At 67.8% G+C, this 13,569-nt stretch overlaps 3 protein-coding genes across 3 annotated transcripts in view; 1 reads left to right on the forward strand and 2 right to left on the reverse strand.

Moving 5' to 3' along the window:
• Positions 1-1,007: 1,007 nt before the first annotated feature.
• On the forward strand, positions 1,008-7,501 carry GLI1 (GLI family zinc finger 1). Its single transcript, XM_017836624.1, has 11 exons — positions 1,008-1,104; positions 1,211-1,300; positions 1,445-1,640; positions 1,807-1,960; positions 2,141-2,242; positions 2,353-2,493; positions 3,001-3,150; positions 3,315-3,479; positions 3,806-4,054; positions 4,416-4,695; positions 5,295-7,501. The coding sequence occupies exons 1-11, from the start codon at positions 1,008-1,010 to the stop codon at positions 7,499-7,501; spliced, it is 3,831 nt and encodes a 1,276-aa protein (XP_017692113.1).
• Positions 7,502-8,325: 824 nt separating this feature from the next.
• Positions 8,326-12,159, reverse strand: PRPH (peripherin). The gene is made up of 9 exons (XM_017836608.1): positions 11,816-12,159; positions 10,982-11,042; positions 10,752-10,847; positions 10,516-10,677; positions 10,301-10,426; positions 10,010-10,230; positions 9,656-9,705; positions 9,436-9,512; positions 8,326-9,354 (listed from the first exon to the last, which is right to left on the reverse strand). Exons 1-9 carry the CDS (start codon positions 12,157-12,159, stop codon positions 9,313-9,315), a joined length of 1,179 nt encoding a protein of 392 aa, XP_017692097.1. The 3' UTR covers positions 8,326-9,312.
• A 1,109-nt stretch (positions 12,160-13,268) lies between these two features.
• Positions 13,269-13,569, reverse strand: part of LOC108508076 (tubulin alpha-1C chain-like) — a 4,295-nt gene continuing 3,994 nt past the window's right edge. The window contains exon 5 of the mRNA XM_017836610.1: positions 13,269-13,562. Within this exon, the coding sequence (XP_017692099.1) occupies positions 13,269-13,562 (294 nt within the window). The remainder of the gene's footprint in view (positions 13,563-13,569) is intronic.

Raw genomic sequence — 13,569 nt, forward strand, 5'->3', positions numbered from 1 at the left:
CCCCGAGACGAGCTTTCAAAGGGGCAACTCATGCGGAAGAATTGCTGCCCCCCTCGCCCCCCCCGCTCCAAACGCGACCCAGCACTTTTCCCAGCGGGGTGAGGGGCTCCCGCTCCCCCAGACCCCTTGTTTGGGGCGATTCCCTCCGTCTCAGAGGGGGAGGCTGAGGGGGCAGGAGCCCTTGTCCCCAGTGCCACCCACATCTGCCTCGTCCTGCGGTGGCTTGTCCTGCTCCTCTGTCCTTCGTGTCAGCCCTCGGGGGTCTCGGGGCGGGACGCTGGTGGCTGTGGGTGGGGATGGGGGGCAGGACGGTGACCTGGGCGTGGATCGGGGGCAGGACGGTGGCCCTGGGTGGGGGTGGGACCGGGCTCGGGGCAGGAGCTCAGGGATCCACGGTGGGCTGGGCTGAGCCCCTGGGCAGGGGCACGGTGTGTGGGTGGGACCAGGGCAGGGTGGGGACCCGCGGGCAGGGTGGGGACCCACGGGCAAGGCAGGGCTGGGTGGGACCTGCGGAGGATCCGTGGGGAGAGAGGAGCGGGGAGCCAGCTCCGGTCCTTGGCCCGGGAATGGTTCCAGCTGTGCCTCGTTTTCCCATTTCGTAGAATCCCGGGATGGTTTGGGTTGGAAGAAACCGTCGAGCCCATCCAGTCCCACCCCCTGCCCTGGGCAGGGACACCTTCCACCAGCCCGGGCTGCTCCAAGCCCCGTCCAACCTGGACACTCCCAGGGATCCAGGGGCAGCCACGGCTGCTCTGGGCACCCCGTGCCAGGGCCCGCCCACCCTCCCAGGGAGGAATTTCTTCCCAACACCCCCAAATCTCCCCTATTTTAGTTTAAACCCCCCCGGGGGGGTTCGGGGGGGTCTCCGCTCCCAGGGGGGGTCCCGCGTCCTGTGGCGCCCCCTGGCGGCCAAACCCACTCCGCCTTCCCCCCCCCCCCCCCCCCCCCCCCGGGCCCCGCCGCCGCCCCGATGCGCCCCTGAGACCCCCCCCGGGCCCCACCGAGAGATGTTCGACCCCGCCGGACCCCCGGCCGCCGGCTACAGCGAGCACTGCTGCCTGCGCCCCCCCCCCGGACCAGCCCCCGCCGCCCCGGGACCACCAGGTGGGTCATGCGGGGGGGCCCAGGCTCTGGCTTCACCCCCCCCAGGGTCAGGGGTGCTCCGGGGGTCCCTCTGTCCCGTCCAGCTCATCCGTCCTCCCTCCTCCAGGCCTCGATTTCCCCGTGTGCCACCAGCCCGGGCACCGCGGGTATGGGCTGGCACCAGGGGCCGAACACCCCGGTGATGGTGAGTGTCCGGGTTTGGGGGGGCCGTGGGGGTTCCACGGGGGGCTCGGCATCTCTTTTATCCTAAATCCAAAGGGAACTGGCGCGCTCAGGTGTGTGTCCTCGGGGGGTGCTCAGCCCCCTGCTGAGGGCGGTGCCCCCCGCTCTGCCCTCCCAGGCTCCCGGTTCTCCACGCCCCGCGGCGCGGGGAAGCTGGGGAAGAAGCGGGCGCTGTCCATCTCCCCCCTGTCCGACTCCAGCATCGACCTGCAGACCGTGATCCGAACCTCTCCCAACTCCCTCGTCGCCTTCATCAACTCCCGCTGCGCCTCCGCCGGCGGCTCCTACGGGCACCTCTCCATCAGCACCATCAGGTGGGCACCTGCCCTCGGCCCCCGGAGCCTGAGTGCCCCTTCCCACCTCGGGGAGTGCCTGGAGAGCCGGGGGCTGGGTGGGATGGGGGGCAAGGGGTGTTTGCTCACGGAGACCCCAATCCTGTCCCCCGACGGTGTCACCCGCTCGTCCCTTTGCTCTCCACAGCCCGTCCCTGGGGTACCAGAGCCCACCCGGGCAGCAGAAGGGCCAAGGTCACCTGTACACGCCCCCCCCTCCCTGCAGCTCCCACGAGCCCCTGCCCACACGCCCGGGGCTCCTGCACCACCCCCCCGCTCGTGGGGCCCTCAAGCACTGCCAGGTGAGGAGGGGGATCCCTGTGGGCCGGGGATCTGTGGGAGGTGGGATCCGTGTCAGCCCTGGGCATCCATGTCCTTGGTGCATCCCTGGGGGGGCGTATCCCTGTAAGGATGCACCCCCCAAACCACATTCCGGAGGGAATCTCGGTGCTGACTCCTCCCTGCTCTCCTCGCCCCAGCAGCAGCTGAAGCTGGAGTGGAGCCTGAGCAGCCCCCTGACTGCCAAATTCCCAGAGGAGCGATCCGAGGGCGACATCTCCAGCCCGGCGTCCACGGGCACCCAGGTACGTCCCGGGCTGGGGGACCTGCCCCCCAACGTCCCCAGGGCTCCACAGTCCCAGCACCGCTCCCGTGGGTGCTCACCTGGAGAACTCACCTGGCCGTGCTCCCCCAGGACCCCCTGCTGGGGATGCTGGATGTTCGGGAGGAGCTGGAGAAGGAGGACGGGAAGGCCGAGTGCGAGGCCGTGTACGAGACCAACTGTTACTGGGACGGCTGTGCCAAGGAGTTCGACACGCAGGAGCAGCTGGTGCACGTGAGTTGGGGGCTGCCGGGGTGCCCCCCCCCCAAAACCTGCCCTCGGGCTGCCCTGTGTGACGCCCCCCTGGATCAGCCCGCGACTCCTGCTCCCTGTTCCCACCACCTGCCCTGGGGACTCGCCGTGATGCTGAAAGTCGCTCCCTGGGCAGGGAGGGACGTGCATCCTCCTCCTCAGCCGCTTCCAGACTCCCTCCTTTGCTCCAGCTCTCCTTCCCCAAAATCTCCTGTATCCCCCCGACCACCCTTAAGCCACTGTGACCCCTCTGTGACCCCTCTGCTCCTGGCCCTTCCGAAGTAGCCCCCAAACATCCCCTGTGTCCTCTGTCTCCTCCAAACACCATCTGACCTGTCTTCCCCAAACTCGGGTGTCTCCACCCGCTATCCCAGTCCCTTTATGTCCCTTCCTGCCACCCCAATCCCTCTACATCCCTTTCTCCCACGATGTTCCTGTATCTCCCTGTCCCTTGTCCCCCTCCCCAGTGACGCCCCTCTCCCTCCTCAGCACATCAACAACGAGCACATCCACGGGGAGAAGAAGGAGTTCGTGTGCCACTGGGCAGCCTGTTCCCGGGAGCAGAGGCCCTTCAAGGCTCAGTACATGCTGGTGGTGCACATGCGGCGTCACACGGGCGAGAAACCTCACAAGTGCACGGTGAGATGCCCAAAATCCCTCAAAAACGCTCGGTGAGCCGGGAAAACGGGGGGTGGGAGGGTGGAATACGGGTGGGTCCGTGTGTGGCAGGCGGGATGGGTGTCCGGGGCGGACGTGCCGTGGGTGGGGTGGGGGGTGACGTGTCCCACCCCGCTCTCCCGCAGTTCGAGGGCTGTAACAAGGCCTATTCCCGCCTGGAGAACCTCAAGACCCACCTGCGCTCGCACACGGGGGAGAAACCCTACGTGTGTGAGCACGAGGGCTGCAACAAGGCCTTTTCCAACGCCTCCGACCGCGCCAAGCACCAGAACCGCACCCACTCCAACGAGGTACGGCCCCACCTCGGGCTCCTCTGCGTCGGTCCCGTCCTCAACAACTCCCCACACCCCTCCTTTTCAACCCTGTGTGCCCCAACTCCCCCTTTGCCTGCTCTAAATGCCCCCTTGGTCGCCGGCATTCCCGCCGGGATCCCTTTATCCCGCTCCTGGGGAGCCTCCCTGAGCTCTCCCCCCGGCACCCACCGTGCCCCCTCCGAGGGGACTCCCCCGAGGGGACTCCCCCTCTTTGATCCAGAGGGGAGGGGAGGGGGTTTTGCTTTAGGGGAGGGGGCTCTGGTGGGAGCTGACCCCGCTCCGTGCCCGCCGTTCCCGGGCAGAAGCCGTACGTGTGCAAGATTCCCGGCTGCACCAAGCGCTACACGGACCCCAGCTCCCTGCGGAAGCACGTGAAGACCGTGCACGGCCCCGACGCCCACGTCACCAAGAAGCACCGGGGGGACGTGGGGCCGGGCCGGGCGCTGCCCACCCCCAGCGCCCCCCTGGACATGAAGCAGGAGAAGGACACGAACGGCCCCGGCGAGGCCCGGAAGGACGACGGGAAACTCCTGGTGCCCGACCTGGCCTTGGTGAGGAGCTGGGGGGGGGTGGTGGTGGGGGGGTCACCCCCAGTGATAGTGCAAGAGGAAACAGCCTCAAGTTGTGCCAGGGGAGATTTAAGTCGGATATCAGGGAAAGTTTCTTTGTGGAAAGGGTTGCCAGGCGTCGGAAGGGGCTGCCCAAGGGAGGGGGGGAGGGCCCATCCCTGAAAGCGTTCGGGAATCGTGTGGATGTGGCACCTGGGGACGTGATTAGTGGTGGACGTGGCAGTGTTGGGTTAATGGTTTGACTCGGTGGTCTCAGAGGCTTTTCCAACCTCAATGATTCCCTGATTCCGGGCGTAGTGGACACCTGACCCCCCTCCCTCGGTCCCCGCTCTGCTCCCCCCAGAAGCCACAGCCCAGCCCGGGCGGGCAGTCGTCCTGCAGCAGTGACCACTCGCCCCTGGGCAGCACCACCAACAACGACAGCGGCGTGGAGATGGCAGGGAACGCTGGTGGCAGCTACGAGGACCTGTCCACGCTGGAGGACGTGGTGCCCGGGGAGCCCATGGGCACCTCGGGGCTCATGGCCCTGCACAAGCTGGAGAACCTTCGCATCGACAAACTGAAGCAGCTGAGGAAACCCGCGGCTTCCAAGGGCCTGAACCTGCCACCCATCCCTGGAGCCGGTGAGCCCGGGGTGCCCTCCCACGGGGGTGAGGGAGCCATCCCATGGGAACTGCGTGGAGAGCTCTGGTGGGCAGCCAGAGCTTTCCAAACGTTCCTATTATTAGTGGCAGACCCCAAAGTCTGGACTGTGCTCTGGGGAGACCTTAGAGCCCCTTCCAGTGCCCAAAGGGGCTCCAGGAGAGCTGGAAAAGGACTTTGGACAAAAGCCTGGAGTGCCAGGGCAAGGGGGAGTGGCTTCCCACTGCCAGAGGGGAGGGTGAGATGGGATACTGGGGACAAGTTCCTCCCTGTGAGGGTGGGGAGGCCCTGGCATGGTTTGCCCAGAGAAGCTGTGGCCACCACTGCCCTGGGAGCGTTCAAGGTCTGGTTGGAACAACCTGGTCTAGTGGAAGGTGCCCCTGCCCAGGGCAGGGGGTGGAACTGGATGGTCTTTAAGATCCCTCCCAACCCAAACCATTCCAGGATTCAACAATCTTTCCAACCTAAATGAGCCTCTGCCCCTCTTTGTTGCCTCCTCTGGAACCCTCTCCCTGTCCTCACGGGGTCTGACCAGGGAAGAGCCACATCCCGCGTGGTAACTCCTCCTTCTCTCCCCCAGGCCTGCCCGGGGAGGTGCCCGGGCTCCCGGTGCCCCCCCCGGCCTCTCACCGGCGCATCGTGGAGCTGTCGGCGGCGGAGCTGGGGCTGGTGGCCCTGGGCGAGCGCCGGAGCAGCGGCACCAGCACCGTCAGCTCCGCCTACACCGTGAGCCGCCGCTCGTCCCTGGTGTCCCCGTACCCGCCGTGCCCGGCCGAGGGGGCGGCGATGCCCGGCGGGACGTGCCCGGCCGACGGCTACGACCCGACGGCCTCTCCCGACGAGTCGCGGCGCTCCAGCGGCGCCGGCCCGTGCGGGGCCCTGCCGGGGGTGGGCAACCTCACCCCGGCCCAGCGCTACCGCCTCAAGGCCAAGTACGCCGCGGCCACGGGCGGGCCCCCCCCGACCCCCCTGCCCGGCGTGGAGCGGGCGGCCCCGGGCGGTGCCGTGCCCGCGGGATACCCCGCGCCCGCCGGGCCCCGCTGCGTGCCCAACGGGCTGCCGCGACGGCACAGCTCCAACGACCACCCCGGCTACCCGGGCGCCGTGCCCCCTCGCCTGGTGCCCCGGCACGGCGTCCGGCGGGCGAGCGACCCCGCCCGGACCGCGGCCAAGCCTCCGGCCGTGCCCAGGGTGCAGCGGTTTAAGAGCGTGGGGAACGTGAGCGCGCCCGGCGCGGGCAGGACGGCGCTGCAGCCCCTGGGCGGCTCCGAGGCCAACCTGCAGCGCCACGGCTTCTCCCCCCGGCCCCCCAGCATCACCGAGAACGTCTTCCTGGAGAGCGTGGGGGGCCCCGGCCCCGAGCCCGGCCTGCTGGAGGTGGAGCAGTACCTGAGCTATCCCGAGGAAAGCTTCCCGTGCCCCGGCGCGGAGCTCCAGGGTGGCATCTACGGCGCTCAGCGGACCATGGGGGGCACGCACGGGGACATGGAGGAGGGGCTGCTGCAGCCCGAGTTCTCCCTCCCGCAGTGCCAGATGAACCAGCACTTCCCCAGTTTGCCAGCTGGGAATGGGGCCGTGCCAGTGCCTTGGGAAGGACCCGCCCCGGGCACGCTGGACATGAGCTCCGGGCAAAGCGTCGGTGCCGCCGCCACCGTGTCCGGGCCACACTGCCCCCATCAGAGCACCGAGTACCCCCACGCCAGTTCCTGTGGGCAGCATCCCAAACTGGCGAGCTCGTGCCAGGACGGCGGATTTCCCGGGGGGCACCGACCTTACCGACTGCAGATCAAATCCGAGCAGCGATACCCGGCGCCCGCCCCAGCACTTGCTCCCTGCCCCGGCGCCAAACTGGCCGGGCCCCCGCTGCCCCCCCCGGCCTTTGGCCACGCCATGGACGTGGGGCCGGGCGGGTACCCCCCTGCGGGACCGGCGCCGGGCGGGTACATGGGCATCGCCAGCCCGGGTGCCCGCAGAGCCCAGACCCCCACCCTGCAGACCAAAGAAGTGATGGTCCGGAGCTACGTGGAGGCCCAGCAGGCGCTGATGTGGGGGGAGCAGCCCCCCTCCAAGGGAGGGGCTCCTGGCACGGGGCTGGGCGGCGAGCCCGGGCAGTGCCAGGCCATGCCGGCACCGCCGTACGGCAGCCCCAGGTACTGCGGGTACCAACCCAAACCCGATCACCTGCAGGGCCTGGCGGAGCCCCAGCACCTCCTGAGCCCCCCGTGCTTCAACCCCGAGATGGTCCCACACCCTCCAGGTGGCCCGAAGCCGCCGGGTCACCCGGCCGGGCTGAGCTACAGCCTGGCACAGCCGGGGCCCGGCTACGACGGGGTGGACACCAACTCCCGGCACCTGCTGCGCTTACCCCCCGCCCGCCCCGTGCCCGAGGGGCCTGGGAACCCCCTGGGGTACTACCCAGGCCAGAGCACCCCCGGGCAGGTGGGCAAAGGCGGGCACAAGCTGCTGGGCCACGTGGCAGCGAGCTGTGGGGGTCCCGGGCACTACGGCGGGAGCTCGGAGGGACTCAAAGGCACCTCCTGTTACTACCTGGCCTCGGGGGAGCAGGTGGCCAACAGCCTCGACTCCCTGGACCTGGAGAACACGCACCTTGACTTTGCTGCCATTGTGGAGGACGAGGAGCCCCCCCCGGCGCTGCCCGGCCCCCCCAGCCCGGCCGGGGGGCTCCTGCTGCCCTCGCCCGGGGGTGCCAACATGGCAGTGGGGGACATGAGCTCCATGCTGAGCACGTTGGCAGGGGAGAGCCACTTCCTCAACTCCCTGTCCTGAAACCAGGGGTACCTGCCCTCAGGTGGCACCTCCGTGACCTGGGGGGGCCCAACCCGTTGGGGCAGAGCCGTGAACCCTCCTCACACACAGGTTTGTGCCCTGGGGGGGACGGGGAACACCCCTGAACCCCCCCCTTCTCTGGGCTCTGACTGCCACCCTCGCTCAGGGGGGGCACTGCTGGGTCCCAGACACGGCCCCAACCCTCCAGGTCACCTCTGGGGTGGGGAACTGGTTTTACTGGGCCCTTCTTCCAGTGCCTGGGAGCCTGTCCCACCTGCCCCCCCCCCAGCCTTAATGCCAAAGCCAAAGAGCCCCCCACCCCCTGGGCAGGCCCCATCCCAGTGTTCCCACTGCCCCCCCCCAAATCCCAGTCTGTCCGGACTGCAAGCCCCCACCCCCGCCGCCGGGGGGGGCAGATCCCCGGGGATGGGGCGGGGGGTGCCTGTACATAGTGTTCATAATGTCTGTCTGTCCGGGGGTCCCCCCAAGCCCCCGTCTGTGAGAGCACCAGCAGTGCCCCCCCAATTAAACCCTTTCTCAGGGGACTGCGACCGTGTCCTTTGTCACCCCTGTGAGGGGCTCCGGGCTCGCCCTGGCCCGGGGGGGTTGGATGGGACCCCCGGACCCCCCCCTTGGTCCCCTGGGCCCGATGCCCCCTGGCAGCAGCTCCCCCACCCTCTGGCTCAGGGATCCAGGGCATCCAGGGGGTGGTTTTGGGCTGTCCCTGGAGCCCAGAGCGAGCAAAACTGGTTAAAAAAGTGATTTGTGCTTCAAATAACGCAAATGGCCCAAAATAACGCAATTGATTATGCGAAAGTTGGGTTAAAACAATTAAATTACGCAAAATTAGCCGGAGACGGAATAATTAATGATGCAAAATCTGCTTAAAATAATGCAATTAACGCTGCAAAAAATGGCCTGAAATAACGGAATTTTGTATAATTTGCTTAAAGTGACAATAATGTGAAAAATACTTAAAATAATGCCATTTTCTTAAAACAACGGAATTTATGATGCAGGAATTGCTTAAAGTAGTCCATTCATGCAAAATGTTGTTAAAATAATGCAATTAGGTGTTTCAAAAAATTTGTTTAAAGAACACAACTTCGCGTGATTTGGTTAAAACGATGTAATTAACGATGCAAAAAATCGCTTAAGGTGCAATTTTGCGTAATTTGCTTGTAACGATCCAACTAACGACGCAAAACCCGCTTTAAAATGATACAGAATTTGCTCGAGCCGGCAAAACCAACCAGCGAATTTCGCGTTACGACGACGCGATTTTTGCACGATTCGGTTGAAAACAGCGCGGCCGAAACGATTCGAAAAGGGAAAAACAAAAAAAAACGCTTAAAAAATAACGCGGTTGTGGAAATCGGGGCGTTTTCCCCGCGCGCCCCAAAAGCCTCGTCACGCCGTGATTAACCCGGTAATTAACGCGCAATTAAAGCGGCCGAGGGCGCCCCCTGGCGGTCCCGGGGGGTGACACCGGAGGGGACAGCGCGGGGTGACACCGGAGGGGACAGCGCGGGGTGACACCGGGCCCGCCACCCCCGGGACAGCCGGGGCCCGCTCCGGTGGCGGGAGGGGCGCCGGGACCCCCCCCGGGGAAGGTTCGCTGTGAAACACGGCCGGGCTGTGCTTGGAGAACAATAAATAGCGATAAATGGGGGGGGACAAGGCACGGGGGGGGGGCAAGGCACAGGGACACACCGCGGCACCGCCCCACGGTGCCGGCAGCAGGAATTAGGGGTGGGGGGCTCCCGGCCCCCCCCGCTCTGCTCCGTGCCCCCCACGGCGGGTCCCCTCCGTCACTTCCCCGCCCGCTCCTTGTGCGACTCCGTCACCACCTGCTGCGGGAGGAGAATTTGGGGGTCAGCCCCACGTCAGGGTCGGGCCCCCCCCAGGTCAGGACTCCCCCCCTCAGGCCTCACCTGCCCGTCCCGGGTCTCGATGGTTTTGATGAGCACCGTCCTTCGTGCCGGGATCTCCACGGGCTGGGGCTCCAGCACTGGGCACAGAGGGGCCATCAGCCCCTCTGCCCCCCCCGGGCACCCTGAGCGGGGGCACAGGGACCCACCCACATCCCTGTAGGGTCTCTGCTCCCAAGGATAGACCCCAGACCTAGTGAGGGACCCCCGGCTCACCCCTCACCTGAGCTTCTCCCGCTGAAGGAGGTGGTTGGGTGCAGGGGGACGGTGATCCTGGGGGGAGAGAGGGGGTGAGGGGGGTCTGGGGCTCCTGGGCATTGCCGGTGACCCCAACCCTTCCACGCACTCGAGTCCATGACCTTGATCCCGGCTCAGCTGGGGGCCGTGCCCATGGGCTGCCAGGCTGGCACCGGGAGCGGAGCCGGAGGCAGCTCCCCCACCATCACACCAGCCCCTGGCCTTGCCTTTATCTCGGCAGCGAGAAGCTCCCACGGGAACCTCTTGTTTTCCTGTGGGAACAGGGCCTGGAGCTGCCTCCTCCCAAGAAAACCCCCCCAACAGGCCAGGCCCCCCTCACCGGCTCTCCTCGCCCTCCAGCAGCTTGCGGTACGTGGCGATCTCGATGTCCAGGGCCATCTTGACGTTGAGCAGGTCCTGGTACTCGCGCAGGTGCCGCGCCATCTCCTCCTTCATCTGCTGGATCTCCTGCTCCAGCCGCCCCACCGCGGCCTGGTAGTTCCCGATCTCCTCCCCGAACTCGTCCTCCATCTCCCGCATCTGCCGCTGCAGCGCCTCGTTCTGGGGGGGGAGAAGGGGCTGCATAGGGCTGGGGTGGGGGCACCCCCCGGACACCCCCCCCGGCTCTCACCATGCCCTTCAGCCCGTCCACCTCGCAGGTCAGGCTCTGGATGTGCCGCCGGGACTCGTTCATCTCCTGCTTGGCCAGGCGCAGGGCCTCGTGGTTGCGGTTGGCCGCGTCCGACAGGTCGGCGAACTGCGAGGGCCGGGCGAGTCGGGGCTCTGGGGGGCTCCTCAACTGCCCCCTTCCCCGGCCCCTCCCGAGCCCCCCCCAGCCCCGGGTACCTTCGACTTGTACCACTCCTCGGCCTCCTGCAGGTTCTTGACGGCGATGCTCTCGTACTGGGTGCGGATCTCGCGCAGCGCCGCCGTCAGCTCGGGTTTGCAGACCTCCCCCTCCGCCGGCCCCGCCGGGCTCGGGGCGCTCACCTCCAGGTCCCGCAGCTCCTGCGCGGGCACGCGGCTGTCACCCCGGGGCACACGGACCCGGCCCGCTTCCCCCACCCCACCCCGGGCCCCACCTCCTCGTGCAGCTTCTTGAGGAAGCCGATCTCGTCCATGAGCAGCTCGACCCTGCGCTCCAGCTCCAGGCGGGACAGCGTGGCGTGGTCCAAGTCCTGGGGGAGAGGCTGGGATGAGCTGCAGGGCAGCAGGAGGGGATGGGAACCCCCTGGATCTTCCCCCCTTCCCGGGGTGGTGGGGGATGGAGATTGGCACTGCACGGGGGGACAGGCCCCCCCAGCCCCCTCACCTTGCGGAACAGCACCAGGGTCTTCTCTGCATCCTCGCGCTTCTGTGTCTCATCTTCCAGCCTGGGGACAGCAGGGGTGAGAGGGAGGTGGGAGACAGGGTGCAGACCCCTCCTCTCACGCCTGCTGTTGTAGCCCCCACACACACTGGAGGCCCACGGGAATGGATTGTCCCCCAGTGCTCACACAGGTCCACTCACAGTGACCCCACCCTGCCCCTCCCAGTGCCCCGTCCTTCCGCAGAGCCCGGATCTCCCAGTACCTCCCAGTGTTCCCTGTGCATCCCCGGTGCCTTCCCCAGCGTCTGCTGGATGCATCCCCAGTCACCCCCCAGTCCCCACTCTGGCATCCCCGGGGCTCATCCATCCCCATCCCGGTGCATCCTCTGGTCCCAGCACATCCCTCATCCCGGTGCATTCCCCAGTCCCCACCCTGGTGCAGCTCTCATCCCATCGCATCCCTCATTCCATGACATCCCTCATTCCATGACATCCCTCATCCCATCACATCCCTCATTCCATGACATCCCTCATCCCATCGCATCCCTCATTCCATGACATCCCTCATCCCATCGCATCCCCTGATCCCTCTCTAGCACATTCCCCAGTCCCCATCCCAAGCATCCCTCATCTCGACTCATCCCCGGTCCCCATCCCGGCGCATCCCTCATCCCGGCGCATCCCTCATCCCGGCACATCCCCGGGTCCCTCTCTGGCACATTTCCCGCTACATCCCTCATCCCGACTCATCCCCGGTCCACATCCCGGCGCATCCCTCATCCCAGCGCATCCCCGCTCCCCATCCCGCTGCCTCCCCCGGCCCCGCCGCCCGCCCACCGCTGCCGCAGGGCCGCCAGGTCGGTGGCGAGCCCGTCCCGCTCGGCCTGGAGCCGGTCCCGGTCGCGGCCGAGGCGCTCCAGCCGCTCCCGCAGCCCCCGCAGCTCCCCCTGCACCAGCCCGGTGCGGGGCCCGGTGGCGGCGGCGGCGCGGCCCAGGGCGGCGCGGAGGGTCCCGTTCTGCCGCTCCAGCGCCCGCACCCGCTCCAGGAAAGCGGCGAAACGATCGTTCAGCGCCGCCAGTTCCTCCCGCTCCGCGCCCCGCGCCGCCGCCGCCGCCGCCAACCGCCCCGGGGCCGCGGTGAGGGGCGGCGACGCCCGGGGGTCGCGGTCGCGGCGGCTCATGGTGCCACCGGGAGGGCGGCGGCCGCCGGTACCGGCTGTTTATAGAGCACAGCGGCTCCGCCCCGCTGGGGGCACCCGGGGGTACGGAGGAGAGGGGAGGGGTCTCCCGGTCGGGGGGAGGACCGGGGGCTGCGGATGTCCCCTCCCGGGGGCGGGGAGAGCGGCTGCGGGACGGGGGGCTGCAGGAGTTCCCCTTCGTAGGGGCCCGGAGACCCCCCGGGGGTGCGGGGAGGGGGGCTGGTGGGTCCCGTCTCGAGGGTGCAGCAGCAGGTGTGGGGGGGAGAGGGGCCGGGGGTGCTCGGGAGACACGGACCCCCCGACCGGGGCAGAGGGAGCCCGTGGGGTGCCCCCCAGGCAGCAGGGGCAGCCCCCCAGTTGGAAAGCAGGGAGGGGCGGGGGGGCTTCAGGGCTCGGGTGGGGCCCCCATCGCAGCTGGGTCCCGGCCCGCCCGGGATGCTCAGCACGCGCGGAGGGGGGGCCGGTCCCTCCCCCTGGGCCGGGGCGGCCGTGACTCGGCTCTGCGGGAGCCGCCATGTGCGGGCAGCACCGGACAACGGGCTCGGCCCCCCCCGGCCCCCCCTTTCCGGGCAGCGAGGGCGGCACTTACGGGAAGGAGTCAGTGCCCTGTGCAGGGGCTGTAGGGGGGGGTCCCTCCCGCCCAGGACCCCCCTCCCAGCTCTGCAGAGCCCCGCACTGAGAGTGGCTCCGTGCCAGGAGCAGCACAGCACCACATCCAGCCCAGCCTGTCTGTACCAGGGCTGGGTCCTACCCACGCACAGGGGGCTACCAGGGGAGTCCCCCCAACTTGGTGTCCCCCAGGGACAGTGGAATGGGGAGGGGGACATCAAGACTATGTGGCAAACAGCCCAGCAGGGCACTGCCAGCTCACAGCACAGGACCCAGCCACACACAACTGCCCAGCGTCCCCCAGCACAGCCCCTGTGCCAGCTGGCAGCACAGCCGGGCACCCAGCCCAGCCGGGGCCCCCCTCCCCTGGGACGTCCCCCCAGGTCACCACAAGGCAGATTGTCCTGGCACAAAGAACGAGGCAGGAGTGGAAAGAGCCATTTTAATGAACAGCACCACAGTGAAACACAAGAGACAAGGCACTAGTATTCTGCCCCCTCATCATCACCCTCCATGCTGTCAGCCCCCACCTCCTCGTAATCCTTCTCCAGGGCAGCCATATCCTCCCGGGCCTCCGAGAACTCCCCCTCCTCCATGCCCTCCCCCACGTACCAGTGCACGAACGCCCGCTTGGCGTACATCAGGTCAAACTTGTGGTCCAGGCGGGCCCAGGCCTCGGCGATGGCCGTGGTGTTGCTCAGCATGCACACGGCCCTCTGCACCTTGTCCAGGTCCCCCCCGGGCACCACCGTGGCCGGCTGGTAGTTGATGCCCACCTTGAAG

Source organism: Lepidothrix coronata, unplaced genomic scaffold, assembly GCF_001604755.1.
Source record: "Lepidothrix coronata isolate B3197 unplaced genomic scaffold, Lepidothrix_coronata-1.0 Scaffold281, whole genome shotgun sequence".
Lineage (NCBI taxonomy): Eukaryota > Metazoa > Chordata > Aves > Passeriformes > Pipridae > Lepidothrix > Lepidothrix coronata.